We start from the raw sequence: 16,888 nt of genomic DNA, 5'->3' as shown, positions 1-16,888 counted from the left end.
TCTGAGTTCTGACGTCAGACTCGCCATACAGATCCCGGAGAAGCCACGAGGTGCGAGTCACCGCGCAGGCGCGGCGTTCGTCCTCGACTCCTGTCGAGTCTCGAGGACGGCGCATGCGTTCACCAAGATGGCGGCTGGGTTCTTACTCTCCAGTAGTGGGCAAGGCTCTTTCAAAGCTGCGCCATATTAAAAAACTTGGAAACATCTCGCGAGTTTATTGGTCGGTCGGGCGGGCGGTTTTCATTCCGTCGTCGGGATACAGTATCATTATCGTTTCTCTTAGTTAATTCGATTAAGGTGTGACGTCGACGGGCCGGGCGCGCGTGATTCCGACGGTTTCAGGAAGTGAATTATGGACGAACGAAGAAGACGCGAGTGCCTTTGACGTTTGCGAACCATATTGTACAAGGCATTTGGAGAAGTTTCGTTTGCCAAACTGAGGTATGCCGATTAAAGGGAATGCAAAGCGACATGTTTATCGTCGGATTGCGTTACCGCGGAATGTTTAACTTTACGATAGCTTATAGACGCGAAACCTCCAGGCCCATTGTTGTGCGCTCTAGTCTCGGCGATTTGACAGGCCAGTCGCGCAAATGGTATGGCTTGTTCCATCGTGGTCAACTATAAATAAAATTAGAATCGCAAGCGTATGCAGCCCTGTGCTGTGCCTCAGCCATATCGAAGATCAGAATTAATTCTAATCCTCGTGCTCAACTGTAATAATTCAAATTCGGTGAATGTCGCGCGAGATCCCAACACAGTTGCGATGCGAATTGTATAACATATGGGATTACCTAGTTGGTTCATACGCGGATATCGGCGGTGCCCATCGAGGAATTGCCCTTTCAAACATCTTTCTTTTCACATTAATAATATCTGGCGAAGATAACAACGGAATGGATTGTAATTGTAGTATAAATTTAGCCAGTAATACTTTTGCCAATGTTGCGCGTCAGTGGTTCCAAGAATTCGGAAATGTCAAATGTGCAGGGACTACTAATGAATCCGGGAAAAGGTTACGCGATGATAGTGTGGGGTTTTCAAATCCGTCACGAATATATAATATTTCGATAGGTGTGATTCGTAATAAATAGTAGGCACTCAGAACTTTTAGATTATTCGGCCATTAACTGAAAGTGAAAGTACGCTGGGGTGTCGAAGGCATACTTCCATAGTAGTAACAATAATATCGTTAATAGTGCCGAGATAGCGGTATCCGGTAATGGTAAAATATCTTGTACGATAATCGACGAAGGCTCGCACAAATATTTCCTTGCTTACCCGAGAACGTGGATTATAGTTTTGCTACTTTTATTGTTAAAGCCTTGCGTGTTTAATATAAATAAGAAATGGACGCCCTTAGGCAACGAAGAAAAATATTTTAAAATTTCACTTTAATATCGATGCTTGTTTTTTTACTTTGCTTATTAATTTCCTCTTTTATCGTAGTCATTTTTCCTACAACCAACATTTAGTTCTTCTTTTATAATTCGTAAAAATGTACGATAAAAGGACCCTATGTAAGATCTACATTCTAACATTAAGAAGTATGCCACACACACACACACACATACACAGCTCCCGGATATATTTAATATTTATGCAAAGCCTCAAAGTGCTCTTCTTCTTCCCATTAACAATTCATATTAGCCCCGCTGCTCCAAATATTCTTCATTTCCGCTTTCTATTTGTTTGACGAATCGTTGAAACGATCGAGAATCCCCCTCACATTGACCTGCATTTTTCACAGCCACGACCAACCGATAAACATTAATCCCGATTTTCACGGGCTTCCGAAAAAGATTCGCCTGCACATCCATGCGGATATTATCCGCACGGGTCCGCGGCGAGCGTCTGGAGACCTCGATGCAGGGCAACCCGCGCAAGCGATGTCGCGGTAGTAGACACATTGCAACAACAAAAAATCTTTCCTATTTTATATGATTACTTAGTACTGCCTATTGGAATACATTATTGCTACTAACCACAGTGGCGTAGCCAGGATTTAATTCAAGGAGGGGCAATAAATGGTGAAACCGAATTTTCACCAAAAATTATATAATTAAAATAGAAAATAAATATATGTACTTGTTTTAAAAAATTTCATTTTTTTTTTAAATATTTATGGAGCTACAAAAATATAAAACAATAAAATACATTGCATACAAAACCAAATGAAAAAAAAAACTAAAATAACTAAAATCCGTACAAAATATAATTTATAAATCTTTATTTCATTTAGTATTTTTCTTCCGAAAATATGAACTCATGAAGATTAGTTGCAAAGTAAACTGTTACCTACAACAATATGCTTGCGTCCGAGGGGATTTCAAGTGAAAATGTTAACGTTTTTAATTAAATAATTAATTCATTTTTACATATTAAAATTCTAGTATATAAAGCGGTTTTTTTGTTGTTAAATCTGTTTTTTAATAACCGACGACCCTACGACCCGGGGGTCGTGCAATGCGGAATTACTTGGCAATTTAATTTATTTTTATTTTGTAATAAATCAATTTAATTTTGGACGAACGGCTAATTTATTACTATGTAGCTACGCCTATGCTACTAACTCAATTTCCTAAAAAATGTGGGCGTCTGCCCATAATGTTCGATGGGGCCTTCGAGCGGCGCGGAAACAACCGACACCGGTCGATACATTCTAAAAATGCTGGAAATCTCTCGCGAGCGACACGCAAGCTCCGAGATAAGTAATAGCGAATTTGGCACCCCGCACTGGTGCGCACTGGTGCGCACTGACAAGGAGAAGTTCTCAGGTGTCCGCCTCCGATTGCTTTGAATTTTGGATATGTTTTAGAGGACCCATATAACTTTGAAGGGTGGTTTGACCCCCTAAACATTTAAACAGGCCAAAATAAAGATACCTGTTTTGTATTTTTCGGTCCTGAAAAACATATCCAAAATTCATAGCAATCGGAGACGGGCACCAACTATTCTTATGAACTTTGGGGGGTTTCGCGTATATCTTATTTTTCAGTCCTCTAAAACGTGTCCAAAATTCAAAGCAATCGGAGGCGGACACCCGGGAACCTCTCCTTGTGAGTGGAAACTTTTTCAGTGCCAAGATCACTAGCGCATTCGGCAGGCATGCACTGACTCTGTGCTGTTCCGGTGCTGCCCTTGTTGCGCGATCTCGTGGAGATTTTTATCGGAACACGAATTTTTTAAAACTTTTCTCTTTATTAAGCCATCTTTTTCTGGTTAAAAATGCTAATTTTTCATATTTTTTTAATTGAAACAAAAGTACATGTTTTTGTCCGAAATACGGTGCCCTTTTTGTTACTAAAATAAGGTTAGGTTTAGCAGGTACAGAGGGAGCAGTGAGGGGGCACACGAGCGTTACAACCCTTCCCCTTTTAGAGGCTTCGCTTTAAAAAATACTTTGCTATTTTTTCATAAAATTAGAAGCTTTTATGATATAATTACTGATAATTATCAATTTATTCACTCGTGTAAGAGTGAATAATTATATCCTTTGGATAAGTTAAAAGTAAATTTCGGTCGATTTTGAAAGTGATTTGGAGGTTATTCGGTGCCATGAAACTGCACTGACCATCCGAATGCGAAGTATGCGCTACACCGGGGCAGTTCCTGGTCGCCGAATACGATACTGGATTGGGTCGTATGTTATCGAATGTAATCGATGCTAGATAATCTGCACTAGTGCAGTGCCGGTGCGTGTCTGCACGCCCGAGCGGCGGCGTATCTTGGCCGCGATGCCGCGCCGCGTGAATTTATAAATACATGCTCTCCGCTCGCGCGTGTATGTGGGGTCGTGTTCTATACATACCGTGCCCGCCCCGCTATACACTATGCTAGCTATATGGAATTTCGATTAATAGTAACGGTATATGGCTGGCACGGTTAAACAGTAAATTACAATCCTCGCTTAAAAAATGTACAGAATGAATTAAAATTGAAAAAATACACAATTGTCTCTAGCTTCGGTATTTATCCATAGATTTTCTTCAGTATCAGCTTGTTTTCTTCGTAAAAGTGCAGACTCGCCCATTGTTGCGATTTCGATCTTTATTATTTCCTATAATTTTCGACCAAATTCGCAATTAAGTGGGACTACTTTTTGTTGACAGACAGGTGAAAAGTTCACCTGTCGATATCTCGAAAGCGTATCCATAGAGAAAAATTTGGACCTTATTTTGAAAATCAACGGGCCATTTTACATAAGAAAAGAATAGCGGCATCGTGCGAGGCTTGGACATTTCGCGGAGTGTGCCCGTGGCGGGCAGCACCATGAAAAAAGGGATTCGATTCCGCAGAGAATTTCCCTGAAACTCCTGGCTTTCACTTGACTCTCCGACGGAATGCGAAGGCTGAGCGGCTGAGCGCCTGAGCGCCGGCAGAACCGTACCGTACTTATACCAACTGCCCCCTTCACCAGCCGCAAGACGTTTAGAAAATTTTTAACAACGGACCCGCTCGCGCCCGTCCGTCCCCCCTCCACGCGCGATATTCCAAGGAGACACGAGACGAGACGAGACGCTCCTCCAAACGACAAACGTACGATACGCGACCAGTGTCCCCGCCCCCCTACGAGGATTCCAGGGATTTCGCTACGACGTTGAAAAATATTCGCGAGGTTCCTTTGTTACATTTCTCAGGGAATTTTCCCTGAAAATATTCGGTAGCTAAAAAATATTCTCCTTTCAGCACCTACCATTTTATTTGAGCTTCGCACGGAAGAGAAAGCTTGACGGAGTTAACAGCCGCTCGCGAAACTGCGGTATAATCTTCTTCGCTAGCCAGCGTGGAGTGATCCGATCATTGGGCGATCCTCGATTTAATTCTGCGGCAGCTTCCTCTTGTGACCGAGGTCTTCTCTCCTCGTCGCGAATTCTCTAAAGTGTCCCCCGGTAATCCCCGGTATATCGATATGTCTACCTATCCACAGTATCAACATTTATCATCGATATTTCAAACTCGTTCTTTCGTTCGAGCTAATAATTTTCCAATTCTTACGTGTAAGTAGCAATTCGGTAATTCTTTTTCATACTCTAAAAATATAAATTCTAGTTTCCTTCACAAGTATGATTTGAAAAGTAAATTACTTGTTTTCATTCAAATAATTTCAATCTTAATTTAAATAAAATAATTTCTTATACATTACTATATAGAGAGAAAAAAATGTTCGTATCGGTGTTACCAATATCGATACATTATGGATAATATATTTCGAAGCGATCAATCGCGCGCATCACTATCGAATCCCGTTATCCTTGGATGAATCTCAGAGCAAGAGTCGGTAAGGCGAAAGATCCCTCCGGGGAGGATGAGTCGCCTCTTTTGCGACAATCGCTCTCACCTTTCCTTCTCACTAATAATGTGTTCGCTTAATAAAAAATTTTGGTTGCGCAGAATTCACAGCGCTCGTGAATTGCACCGCATTGTGGAAGCCGCCGGCGCGGTGAAAGTACCCGGCAGTTCGCGTTTACCATAAAAATCGAATTATTACGCGACGGCCTGGATACACTTTCGATCGAAGGGACACGAATCTCCGCTGTGGCCTCATTCGTCGTCTCAATTACGACCGCCTTTCGGAGTAACGCCTGGAATTATTATCGCTGGTTGAGATTAAGAAATTTCGGCGAAAAGGGTCGTGACTCCTCGTTAGTCATCCATGTTGCAACGAATAGACAGGGAATCGGTAAAGATATTTCTAAGAAAAATCTACTTAACGCAATTTCATTTAATGCAAATTCACGAGACGTGAAATTCATTAGGTGATTGTGAAAATTGATTTAAACAATAAAATCCAGTTCTCTTTTTACCCCTTTTTGATGTTTCCGAATTGCTTCTACCGATCGTCAGTTGATTTCGACTGTTGTTATACTCGTACGAGGCACCTACTTATATATATATTGACTAGGTATACTGCAATGGCGGATTTAAGGAAAAATGGGCCCAGGTGGCAAATGTTTTGGGACACTCCCCGGATATTATACAAAAGAAAATATACTGTTCGAATAAAAGCAGATTTTCGTTACGGAAGAGGGTGGCCCAAATCCGCGGGGCAAGAGTGCGCACTTAAACTTTAGACTTGCGTAAAATCCTTGGTATTACACCGATAGCGCATATCATCGCTGTGTAAGACTAATAACTACTATCCCATCGTGTATACATTTTTACCTGTCACAACTTATATAAAGTAAATATTAACTAAAAATTGTCGATAGTTGCGGTAATATAGCGAGGCGACTCTAAAGTTTACTCCCGCCTTCGTAGCTTGCGCAGGCATCAGTCTCTTTTTTTCATAGACGTTGATGATTGGGCTGTTCTCTTTTTTTTTTTTCATTTTTACTCTTTTTATTGCTTCATTTATTTCAAGCTGATTTTTAAACGGGGAGTTTGCATTCGAACTCTTGTCACCCCGCCTCCTACAGCTACCGAAAACTTCTACACAGCACTTTCGAATGGAAGAATTTCAGCTGTTTCGGACGACGTATTACATAATTAAAATATTTACCGAATAATATTGATTCCTAAGAATGAGAATATTACATCAGACGTACGATAGCAAAACGAAGCACAGCTACACGATCCGACATCATGGTTACACGCACTCTACTACCTTGGTTGACAACTACCAGAACTCAAACAATGAACGCGAACGAAAGTGCGAACGTTTACCTAAATACGTCTACTCTACACTCGGTTGGCCCTAGATTCTAGATCGAACGTGTCGCCGGCGAACAATGGTATCGAGGCGGAAGATTCTGTCTCGATCGAGGGACAACCTTGTCGAATCGCAGTACGAGGACCAGGACGAAGAGGACGTGTGGTACAATATCGATAAATTGTACAAGGTGAGCGAGGCTAAAATTTCTTTAAGAAGCGGTTCTTTAACGAGCAATTGCCGATTTGGCAATTATTTAAATTTTAACCCTCCGTCAGTTAAATCGCACCTTAGAATCTTTGAATTTTTCAGTAATAATTGTACCTAAGTATATTCATAATACTCTAATAGTCTTTTTCTAGAAATGTGAATTTTCATGTGTTAAAAATATGCAGAAATATTCGGCAAAGACATACCTATATCCTGAGGTGCGATACACCCCTTCTTTCAGCATGAATGATTAATTTTATCCACCCAATCGTACCTTTCAGGATCACATCCAGGAGGTGTTAGACAAATGGAATCAGATAGACGACGAGATCTGGGCCAAGGTGATCGTTTTCGAGAGGAATCGGAGGGTGGCGAAAGCTTACGCCAGGGCGCCGGTCCTCACCATCAACGGCTCCAACGATGGGTTCGATGGTTTCAGGTGAGACGAGGGGAACGCATGGTGTTCGCGACGAAGGTCGAACAGAGAGAAATGTAATATTTTCGACTGTTCGGGGCGCGCAGGATAGGGCTGTGCGGCTTCGAGAACCCGATGAGAGACGCGAAGACGGAGGAGGCCAAGAAGCACATAAACCAGGGCGTGAAGATTAAGATGGACGAGCAGGGGAACATACTGATCAAGAGGCTGTGCAAGAATAACGTTTACATAAAGCCGACCAGCCAGGAGGACAACGCGATCGGGGCGGAAATCGCGCGCAACTCTCAAGGAGCGCTGGAACACGAGAAACCGGGAAAAGTCAGTCTTCCCCCCTCTTCCTCTTTCCGGAATTCTTGTAATTAGTTGAACCGCACTGTTAATTTTCGCAGGTCTTTGACATGAATAAATTTCAAACGAATCTTTCGCGGGAGACTCGACGGGCCTACCCGGACAGAAGGAGGCTGGAGATGCAGTGCTTGAGCGCTATCGTTTTCGTGAGAACCGAGGCGGATATTCTTCAGTGTCCCGTTTGGGTACTGATCGTTAATGTCGTAGGTTTGGACATGTTGAAGTCCAAACTGCCGCCAGGTGCAGTACAGAAACAGCGCTCTACATCCCATCCACTCTGTTCTATATTTTATTAGCGGTGTGAATTCTGGGCTTTTCTTCAGGATCGGCGGAGCAAATCGTCTTAGGATCTGTCTTCGGAATAATAACCCAGCAAGCTAACCAGTTTATTGGTATAATACGTGAAAAGTCGAAAACGTTTATCTAGCAAAATTCCGTTGTGTTCGGGAGAAGGACATCCCCTACTGATATTTACAAAGTTTCATCATTTTTTCAATTTCCGAATTCGAGATATTCTCTTGAAAGCCGACATACGTGAAAATGCTTACTCCTTATTCGCGAAAACCCGTTTTTTAACCCTCTGTAAAACAGCTAACTACCGACTAACTTGCTGGGTTATTATTCTGTAGATAGGGCATATTTCCGTCTGATTCGACTGGACACTTGTAAGTGTGTGGAGTTTCACAAAGAATTTCACGATAAAGTGTGAAAAAGTATTTCATGTTCAGATTTCTTCTGCGGTGCAATCCTATTCGGAGACTGCTAATTACTCGAATACTCGAATACTCGAATACTCGAATATACGTAGCAACCCTACTCTACGCAACTCCACACAACTCACTTGTTCCTCTAATCCTCCTGGCTGTTTGGCTTACAGCCATGCTTGTGTTTGAACCCCCGATCTAATCACTTTGCATTTCCCTGTATTCCCTTATAAAAGAACACTGTGACATTGTTCTCGCTACTATAGAGACAGTCTGTATTCTCGTGTACCGGCAAGGGCAACACGTGTGTTTCATGTTGCGAATGGATCAGTTTTAGCCCTACAAAGGCCTGTGGACATAAAGAATCGACCTAGGATACCGATTCCCGACGAGGACCCATACAGCGTGGCAGGAGTCTCGTCTTCCATCGGGGTATCCGAGTCCTTTCAGCAGGATCGGGAATCCCGGGAGCAGATCTACGCTCAATCCACGACGGGCTGCCGACAAAGAAGAGGCGCCGAGAGACCGCCGAAACTGCCACCAAGGGAGAATGTCTATGGCCATGACATACCTAAAGTGCTTATTCCATTTCGCCAAATAATAACGTCTCTGTCGATATCTCGTCGTTACAAAAATTCATTTGTTACCCCACATCTGAGCAAGCGCAAAGATAGATTAATCATTAATGTGCCTCGATTCTGCAATTTTAGCCCGACTATGACGACATAGAGGACGACTACGCCAGGAAGCCGGCGGTCATAATGAACGAAGAGAAGAGAAGAGGCGACGACAAAAAGAAATACGGTAATTCTTGGGGGGTTAATTTCATATTATATATGTATATATGTATATATATATAATTGAATGTGACGTGGCCTTTGCAGACGATCCGTACTATTGCGGATTACGCGCCCGTGTTCCTAACTTTGTGAAGATGGCGAAAAATAGTAAGGTCTCATCGAGGGGATACGCGAGGCCTCGCCCCCAAGCGCCCACATATGCTGGCACCGGCTACGCCAGCAGCCAGTCTTCCCAAATTTACGGCCATTTACCGGGGAACCGACCCCCAATTATGTATCATGCGAGAAGCTTTGAAAGCGGACTTGGTACTTACTTTTCCTAAAATTCGATCAAGACTGAAAGCTGATCAAGACTGATGTCCCCCAGTTAATTAAACGTTTGAACAAAGTCAATGCTAATGTAGCGGCGGCTCTCGTTGCCCGCTGCCCCTTTGCCCGTTACCCGAGACCGGCGGGGACAAACTATAATGAACTTCCTATTCTATTCGTTGCAGACTCGGACGGTAGAAATGAGTCGCCGTATAATCATATATACGGGAGGTTTCCATTGCCAACTAGAGGTGCGATCCCTCCTGCGCCGAGGGCGATGTACATCGGAGAATGGGATTAAGAAATTCAAGGGAATTAACAAGAAGTTAGCGCGTTAAACGCGCAGCAGGTTCGTGAAGCGAGCGTGAGGGAGGTACGTCGGGCTAGGTGATCGCGTAATAACAGAGGACGAGATGTAGGTACGGGGATTTTGTAGACGAATAAATAGAAGGAGCTCCTCCGTACGAGTTGAAGGAGAAGATGAAACGGAGGATGTGAAATGATTCAAATTAGCGTGAAATGATTATGCGTAATATGGTAATAATAATTAAGGACCGGAAATAGAACTAAAACGAGAGAGAGAGAGAGAGAGAGAGAGAGAGAGAGAGAGAGAGAGAGAGAAAAGGGAGAACTGATCTTCCGTTTGTACCTATAAACTGTATATTGTTAATGTACTACATACGAATACTCAAGTTTTTATTGCAATAAAATTGTAGAACAATGTGTGTGTGTGTGTGTGTGTGTACTTTTATTCGCGAACCCGCTGGGAAATGTGAAACATTTCCTGATTGTATTAGTAGAAAATATTTTAATATGAAAGAAGGATGTAAATTGTAAACGTATAAGAAGACTATATAGAACTTGGATAATATGCACAATTCTCCGAGTGCGGCGAAATTTTTACATACCTACGTTGTGCTAGAAGAAAGTGCTTCCTCGCGCGCGAAAGTAAGGGATTATCTGAAAATAATTAAATGACTCGATCTCGATCCGCCGTCTTATCAGGCGTACCCCGGAAGACCGCAAAGTACCTCTTCGGTTAATTAATTTAGTAATCTCTTTGTTATTTTACTTGCAATTCCCCGTTCTATTCGCTCGATAACCCACTTTCTATGCTATTAACTTTTTCTCCAGGAATTTTCGATTTCAACAAATTCATTGCGTGATCTATAATTGCCTTTTCATTGGTCTTTAAAATCTTTACAATCTCGTCTGTTGTAGAAATCTTTGCTATCTCCACCCAATAGCCCTCGAGATACTTTAACAACTCTTCCATGATTTCTTCGGAATCCTCCTCCTCCTCTTCTTCTTCTTCTTCTTCTTCTTCTTCTTCTTCTTTCATCGCTGAAAACGACACATGGAATTTCTATAGAGGTATGTTCTTGCAAGAACGAGAGTGATTTCTTTAGATTCTCCGAAACATAAACGCAGTTATTCTCACCTGTTCTGATGCTGCAAATAATACTCAGTATCGTCGCATTTATGTCTACCGTAGAGTCCGCCCTTAAAAAGCCTTTCCATCGGAAGTCGAGGATCATTTCCGCGCATCTGTGGACACAGGAAGCTTTAATTTCGTCTAGAGGAAAAAGGTTCCACGGTTCGATGAAATTCGTTAGAATCCTTTGCGGGATTTCTATTGTTCGAACAAGATTGTCGTCTTGCACGATCTCTTGATGAATCTGATGCCCTTTTCGAAGATTGGAGAACAATTCCAACCAATCTTCGAGGTATTTCAGAGTGGGAGCCGAATAGGGAGCCACGTCTTGGGGCAGAACCTCCTCGAAAGATTCTAACATGCCTGGAAAATTTCGAAAATTAATTTTTCAACCAATAATCGAATAGCTCCGCCTTCGCAGAGAGCACATCGCAACTCTACGTACCTGGAAGAAAACTGGACGATTCAAAGAGTTCGTCCAATAATGTTTTCCCAGATGGAAGATCGATTTCTACCGAAGAGCGCAGAAAACTTGTCGTTGCGATTAGAAGTTCCTCTGTAACGATTCGTTGGATGCTTGGTATATCCACGGACATCGGACATCGAACATCGAATACTAGCGCGCGATTAGAGAAAGTACTTACCGTTTGTGGAACTCTTCAAAATAAAAGGAACTACTTCCCTCAAGTAAGTAGAATTTCTCAAATTAACTCTCCACTTTGACTCGGGATTATTTTGAATATTCCACAATGCGGATCGTAAGAGTCTTAGAATTTGTACCAATGTGGCAGTGTCCTCGGAGGAAAGGTGACGCAGGATCGTTTCGAGAAGCTCTTCCTTCGTTCCCAATAATTCAAGTACTACCGGCTCGCAAGTGATATTTCCAAGTATTCCTAAAATTATTTCCTATAAAACCCCAGTGTGTTATAAGCGGTGAGTAAAATTTGTAGAAGATAATTTTCAGGTAACAGTTTTAGATTCGATACGTGCACAAATCTATTACGAGAAAAATTATTGCTCCCTATCGTTAATAAGCTTCCTGAGCTATAAGGATTACGAAAGAAGAAAAGGATCCGCGAACTGGTTACTTAAATCGGTTCGTGTCAGCTTTGTTTAGATAATAACGAAGAAGCGAGGGATTAAATAAATAGGATAACCAATTTTTCAAGCTCGGAAATCACGGAACTCGGGGAATACTTTGCGAACCTTTTATTACGTATAAATGAAATACAGATTTAAGAGGTGGAATAATGTTGAAAGAAATCGTACCATTAATCTGGGCTCTTCGCACGAGTTTAAAGCAAACTCGGCAATTTTGAAAAACTCATTATCCACAAGAAACTGGACAATGTCCTTTTCTGTGGTCATGTCCCACAATGTGCATAGGTCGCTTTCCACTTTTTCATTCCAGCCATCTTCGTGAACCTTTGGAACATTCGATTTACCTTCGTTAATTTCTGTTCTCTAATCCAAGCGTTACTTATGACATAACGTCTTAAATATCGATGCATCTGGAATCTACTAATAAGACTTTTGAATAAAAGTGTATATAACCTTTGAGATAGAACTTTGATAAAAGGATGCTATTTATATGTATACAGTTATCTATAATATGCGATCCGAACAGCTTATTATCATTCTAAATAAAAATTGAATAGAGCGCTCTGATCCGCATCAGAATTCGTAGTAAAGAAGAAGACAATCTGACACAAACTTATAGATGGCTTTCGCCGATCTGAACCTAACCCACGCGAATTGTGGGGTCGAATTTACCTTCGATATGGAAAGCAAAGTATTGATTATCCATTTACCACTGTAAACAGTGTTTCCCACAGTATCTCCTTTTAGCTTCTCAAGCTCGCTTTCCCTAATATCCTCAGCTTCCAGCACCACGCTCGGTTCCACTTTATCATTCTCTGTCTCCTGAACGTCGCTCATTTCTTTGCTACTATTCACCGCGGGAGACTAAGTACTCGCCTCGCTCTATATACCACTATTTATCTACTAGTAACAACTTTCCTGTTTATATTATTAATTACTCTCTCTCTCTCTCTCTCTCTCTCTCTCTCTCTCTCTGTCTCTCTCGAGTGAACAACCATTCGAATCCAAAGCTAAATAAATATAGAGAAACGGAGTACTATTTAACGAACTATCACAGTGGAAGTACTCGATTCGTACTTGGCACAGCTGATCAGTGTAAACGAAGATAACCTAACCTTTCCCGCGAAAGGTAAACTTTTAACCTTTTCCCTTTCCCATCTTGATAACATTACTTTTTATATCGTTGATTCTGGGACATTGGTGCGATTCGGTGCTAAGTCGGTCGAAGGATACCAGATATGCCGCTGGAAATTCTATTTTGCAAATTCAAAAGTCTATCGATGATTGACTCGAGATCGAGTTCGAGTTCGAGTTCGAGTTCGATACCTATCGGCTGTCCAGAAATAAAGCATTCGATATCGATTCGATTTCAAATGGATTTGAATATCTAAAAGTTGATCGAATGGATTAAAAATTGACAGTCTGTTTTGTTGTAATATTTATTATGTGTATTACATTGTACAGCTGCGCGTATTAGCATTTATTGCAGATGTCGCAAATACTTTTAAGATTTTTAAAATACTTTAAGATACAGTTCGAGTTTCGAAAATTCGACGCTCAGTGCCTCGAGAGTTTGTACAAGTACCGGTGTATACCTTTGTTTAAATATGGTCAACAGAGAGCGAAAATTCTGTTGACTTGAGTTGTTAAAGCAAGCTTCGGATTCGAGTTTCGAGAATTTGAAAGTTGGCTTCGAACCTATCCTGATAAATTCTATACTAGTCCAGAAATATTATTATTATTATACACTTCTCGTTACCATTATTTCAGATTTCAAATTAATTTTAAAGAAAGATTAGACAATCATGATTTGCTTTCGGTCTGCTCCTCTGTGCCTTCGCGTATCAGCTTTGCCACAATTGCGAGTGCCTGGAAGGATAAGGAGCGATTCTTGTAAAGAGATTTTCTAATCATTCTTGACAGAGGAACGAACGAAGCAGAACGAAAAGCATAAAGGTGACCTTATCGATTTGCTCCGGGGTGGCGTAGCTGTAGGAAAGCCTGATATGCTGTTCCGGCTTCGAGCAATCATAACTGAACGCGTGTCCGGGGATGAGGAATATCCCCTGGGCAATGCACTTCTCCCTTGCCAATTCCATTACGTCTTCGATCCCATTCACTTTTACCCAAACAAACATCCCACCCTTTGGGACGGACCACTCTGCCAATCCTGCAATATTACACAGAAAATAATGGAAAAATCATTGGTTCCTTAAGTATTCAGGATTGCAGTGGCGGCACGAAGAAAGTTTAAACCGCGCGAACGGTGGCAATAGATCCAAGCTAGTTCTAAGCTAATGCTTCACAGAATTTTCTATTTTTTCATTACACAACTCTTACGTACCAGCGGTACCATTTTTTAGCATTGGCACGTAGAGAATTGTCCTCTTGGGTTGTAAAATAACAATACGCGCACCCTAGTACCTATGGTATAATAAATAAATACCCGAATTCCAAAGTTTTTCTCGACCACCGCTGAGATACCTACTTACTAAACAATTACACCGTCACCTGGAATTTTGAGCAAAGCAAAGTGATCGGGGGAAGGAACAAGGAACTAAGAGCAAATTACCCGTAAGATGCTTTTGGATCGAGGCCAACATAACGTCCCGCCTGTCCCGATAGAATTTTTTAACATCATCAAAGTGTTGCTGCAACCTTTGCATGCCCCACGCGTCCAATAATTTGTACAGCAACATCTGCGAGCAATGAGCAATCGTATGTAAAGAATAAAATCGAGATTTCTTTTCCTTTTACAAAGCCCCTTCGTCTTATGGACATGGACTCGCGCACACTAGAACGAAGCGCAGCGACGTTAATGAAATTAATTAATTATTATTAATTTCTTCGATTCGCTTCACCGCGCTTCACCGCGCTTCGCCGAACGATGCCCGACGGCCTCGCTCAACAAGCATTTTACCTGCGACAAAGACGAGGCGTGCAGAGTCGTCGTCTCCACGTGGATTGTCAATTTTTTGATAAATTCTTTGCGTGCCGTGACTACGCCTAAACGCACCCCGGCGCTCAGGATTTTACTGAAAGAGTCCAAACGTATCACGCGACCGTCGGTGTCCAGCTCAAAGAACGACGTGGGCTTTTCGTCGAGGAAATGAAGGAAATAATAAGGATCGTCCTCGACGATCAAAAAATCGTATATCCGAGCAAACTCGTACACCATCTTCCTTCGAGACTCTGTCAATACTGTCCCTGTGGGATTGGCCCCTGTCGGATTTACGTAGAGGACCTACGGAATCAAAGCTTCTGATTGTACTAAAAAAAAAAGAGGCAGTACAAAGTAACACGATATTGGCAATGGATTCGTTGATTAAAATTCATCTAACAAGGAGAGCCGCCTCTGCCAGGTGTTATATTTTAGAGGACCGAAGAATAAGAAACAGGTGTCCTTTTATTTAGGGGGTACAAAATTGTGCCGAAAAACCAAAGGAATCGGAGGCGGACTCCTGGGAAACTCTCCTTGTACAAAAATTAAACTGGTTTAATAAGAATTTTCAATTGCTTCTTAAATCCTTTTGAATTTCGGCCGTAAGAAAAGTAGACCAATTAAACTGGCCTTTGGCGTCGCCTTCCCATCGCGCAATCTTTCTTCGCAAATCTTCATTATTTCTTCCGGAATTATGCCGTCCTCGTCCTGCACAATTCCGATGAAATCTGGCATCAGCGGCGTAAGCTGAAGGAAGGAGAAAATGGAGCAGCTGTAGGTAGATAACTACTAGCGATCAGCGGGGAAATCAGAATTTACCGCCTTCAAGACTCCGTCGTAAGCTGGCATTTGGACCATCACGGGGTCCCCGATCTCCAAAGCCATTTCGAAAACCTTGCTGCAACCTTCCATCGATCCCGCCGTAACAAGCACGTCCCAATAATTTTGCACGGGCTTGTGCCAATATTCTTGGAACGCTCGCATCTCTTTTAATAGCGGTATGTATCTTGATCAAAGAGGAACGAGAGTATGAATTTACGAATCGAATCGACGAAGGCTAAACGGTGGGGCCACTTTATAAAGCATGCATTACCCCTGAGAAGGACCGTATTGAAGCGACGAGGACAGCTCTTCCCCCAGCAATTTGATTTTAGTGCCGCTTTTGTAGGTCACAGAAATTTGTTCGATGGGAAAGGTCTCAGCATTGGGCATCCCGTTCGCCAGGGATATGGTGTTCCGAGATCTCATGAATTTCTCCGCTGTATCGCAAACGAGATCGTGACATCGACGGTGCTTGCCCAACACGGACCGACCAGTTGTTTAAGGGGACATTCTCGGAAAATCGGTAAAAAAAAAATATTTTAATGAGAATGTCTCCTTAAATTTGAAATGAAAGTTACAATTACAAGTGATTCTCACCCCATTCGCGTAGAATGCTAGGCTTCCGTCTATTCGTGACTTTTGTGAAGAATCTCGTCAGATCCATCATTAATGCAAACCTGCCTGAAATTGGATGGTAAATTTTAATTCGCTCTGTTATAAGTCAGTAACGAATATTGGAATATTTGAATATTAAGTTAATTATTAGGAGTATTCGAATGTATTTTCGTTCACGTTCACCGGAGTCCAGAAAACCCGGCTCCGGTTTGTACACCCTGCTATCAATATTTTACATATGTATATAAAACAGACCTGCGTTGAATGAAACACTTGGATGACACTCGGTAAACTCGTCGTTGGTCGTCGGCGAGTAGAGCACTCGCCGGTGCCACTGATCGTATTGAACGCCGATCGAAATAAAAAACATCGTCTTATCGATACCCAGGGTTATCAGCGTTGTACCGTCGAAACGTCTAAACGATCCTCGTTACGAGCTTGGTAGATAACAAAGCGAACTCAACCGATCAGTCTTCTCGCAATAATTAAGTAGCGCTGAATGCAAATAATAAAGA

At 42.1% G+C, this 16,888-nt stretch overlaps 3 protein-coding genes across 10 annotated transcripts; 1 reads left to right on the top strand and 2 right to left on the bottom strand.

Moving 5' to 3' along the window:
- The first annotated feature begins 115 nt into the window (after positions 1–115).
- Exp (expansion) lies at positions 116–10,182 on the top strand. 2 transcript variants are annotated; one of them, XM_076810931.1, is made up of 9 exons: positions 116–441; positions 6,702–6,842; positions 7,144–7,301; positions 7,385–7,616; positions 7,688–7,886; positions 8,682–8,926; positions 9,061–9,154; positions 9,235–9,456; positions 9,645–10,182. In XM_076810931.1, the coding sequence occupies exons 2-9, from the start codon at positions 6,732–6,734 to the stop codon at positions 9,758–9,760; spliced, it is 1,377 nt and encodes a 458-aa protein (XP_076667046.1). In that variant the 5' UTR covers positions 116–441; positions 6,702–6,731; the 3' UTR covers positions 9,761–10,182. The 2 variants fall into 2 exon arrangements, with proteins under 2 accessions (XP_076667046.1, XP_076667047.1); XM_076810932.1 differs by lacking the exon at positions 116–441 and adding an exon at positions 5,406–5,578.
- On the bottom strand, positions 10,174–13,182 carry LOC143368335 (protein SAAL1). Of its 7 annotated transcripts, none has more exons than XM_076810936.1 (7): positions 12,668–13,181; positions 12,164–12,319; positions 11,539–11,800; positions 11,340–11,450; positions 10,901–11,257; positions 10,784–10,803; positions 10,186–10,753 (listed from the first exon to the last, which is right to left on the bottom strand). In XM_076810936.1, the coding sequence occupies exons 1-7, from the start codon at positions 12,830–12,832 to the stop codon at positions 10,547–10,549; spliced, it is 1,278 nt and encodes a 425-aa protein (XP_076667051.1). In that variant the 5' UTR covers positions 12,833–13,181; the 3' UTR covers positions 10,186–10,546. The 7 variants fall into 7 exon arrangements, with proteins under 7 accessions (XP_076667055.1, XP_076667051.1, XP_076667048.1 ...); XM_076810937.1 differs by having other exon boundaries at positions 10,187–10,753; positions 10,787–10,803; positions 12,668–13,179; XM_076810940.1 differs by having other exon boundaries at positions 10,174–10,803; positions 12,706–12,844.
- A 234-nt stretch (positions 13,183–13,416) lies between these two features.
- Positions 13,417–16,758, bottom strand: LOC143367608 (kynurenine/alpha-aminoadipate aminotransferase, mitochondrial). The gene is made up of 9 exons (XM_076809587.1): positions 16,629–16,758; positions 16,356–16,439; positions 16,030–16,195; positions 15,756–15,942; positions 15,567–15,683; positions 14,916–15,239; positions 14,568–14,694; positions 13,957–14,165; positions 13,417–13,864 (listed from the first exon to the last, which is right to left on the bottom strand). Exons 1-9 carry the CDS (start codon positions 16,741–16,743, stop codon positions 13,799–13,801), a joined length of 1,395 nt encoding a protein of 464 aa, XP_076665702.1. The 5' UTR covers positions 16,744–16,758; the 3' UTR covers positions 13,417–13,798.
- Between the last annotated feature and the right edge of the window lie 130 nt (positions 16,759–16,888).

This window comes from Andrena cerasifolii, chromosome 4, assembly GCF_050908995.1.
Source record: "Andrena cerasifolii isolate SP2316 chromosome 4, iyAndCera1_principal, whole genome shotgun sequence".
Classification (NCBI taxonomy): Eukaryota; Metazoa; Arthropoda; class Insecta; order Hymenoptera; family Andrenidae; genus Andrena; species Andrena cerasifolii.
Note: the sequence above shows the minus strand (reverse complement) of the source record. Positions and strands in the feature narration are given on the sequence as shown.

What these genes read in the sequence shown, in the direction of transcription:
- Exp (XM_076810931.1), top strand. Translation starts at nt 6,732, where the DNA reads ATGGTATCGAGGCGGAAGATTCTGTCTCGATCGAGGGACAACCTTGTC. An exon ending in AACACGAGAAACCGGGAAAA is followed by an intron (nt 7,617 to 7,687) that starts GTCAGTCTTCCC and finishes TAATTTTCGCAG; the next exon opens with GTCTTTGACATGAATAAATT. An exon ending in GAAGTCCAAACTGCCGCCAG is followed by an intron (nt 7,887 to 8,681) that starts GTGCAGTACAGA and finishes CGAATGGATCAG; the next exon opens with TTTTAGCCCTACAAAGGCCT.
- LOC143367608 (XM_076809587.1), bottom strand. Translation starts at nt 16,743, where the DNA reads ATGTTTTTTATTTCGATCGGCGTTCAATACGATCAGTGGCACCGGCGA. An exon ending in ACGACGGAGTCTTGAAGGCG is followed by an intron (nt 15,684 to 15,755) that starts GTAAATTCTGAT and finishes TCCTTCCTTCAG; the next exon opens with CTTACGCCGCTGATGCCAGA. An exon ending in GATCCAAAAGCATCTTACGG is followed by an intron (nt 14,166 to 14,567) that starts GTAATTTGCTCT and finishes GTAATATTGCAG; the next exon opens with GATTGGCAGAGTGGTCCGTC.
- LOC143368335 (XM_076810933.1), bottom strand. Translation starts at nt 12,832, where the DNA reads ATGAGCGACGTTCAGGAGACAGAGAATGATAAAGTGGAACCGAGCGTG. An exon ending in CTTTGCTTTCCATATCGAAG is followed by an intron (nt 12,320 to 12,667) that starts GTAAATTCGACC and finishes AATGTTCCAAAG; the next exon opens with GTTCACGAAGATGGCTGGAA. An exon ending in TTTGAAGAGTTCCACAAACG is followed by an intron (nt 11,451 to 11,538) that starts GTAAGTACTTTC and finishes GAATCGTTACAG; the next exon opens with AGGAACTTCTAATCGCAACG.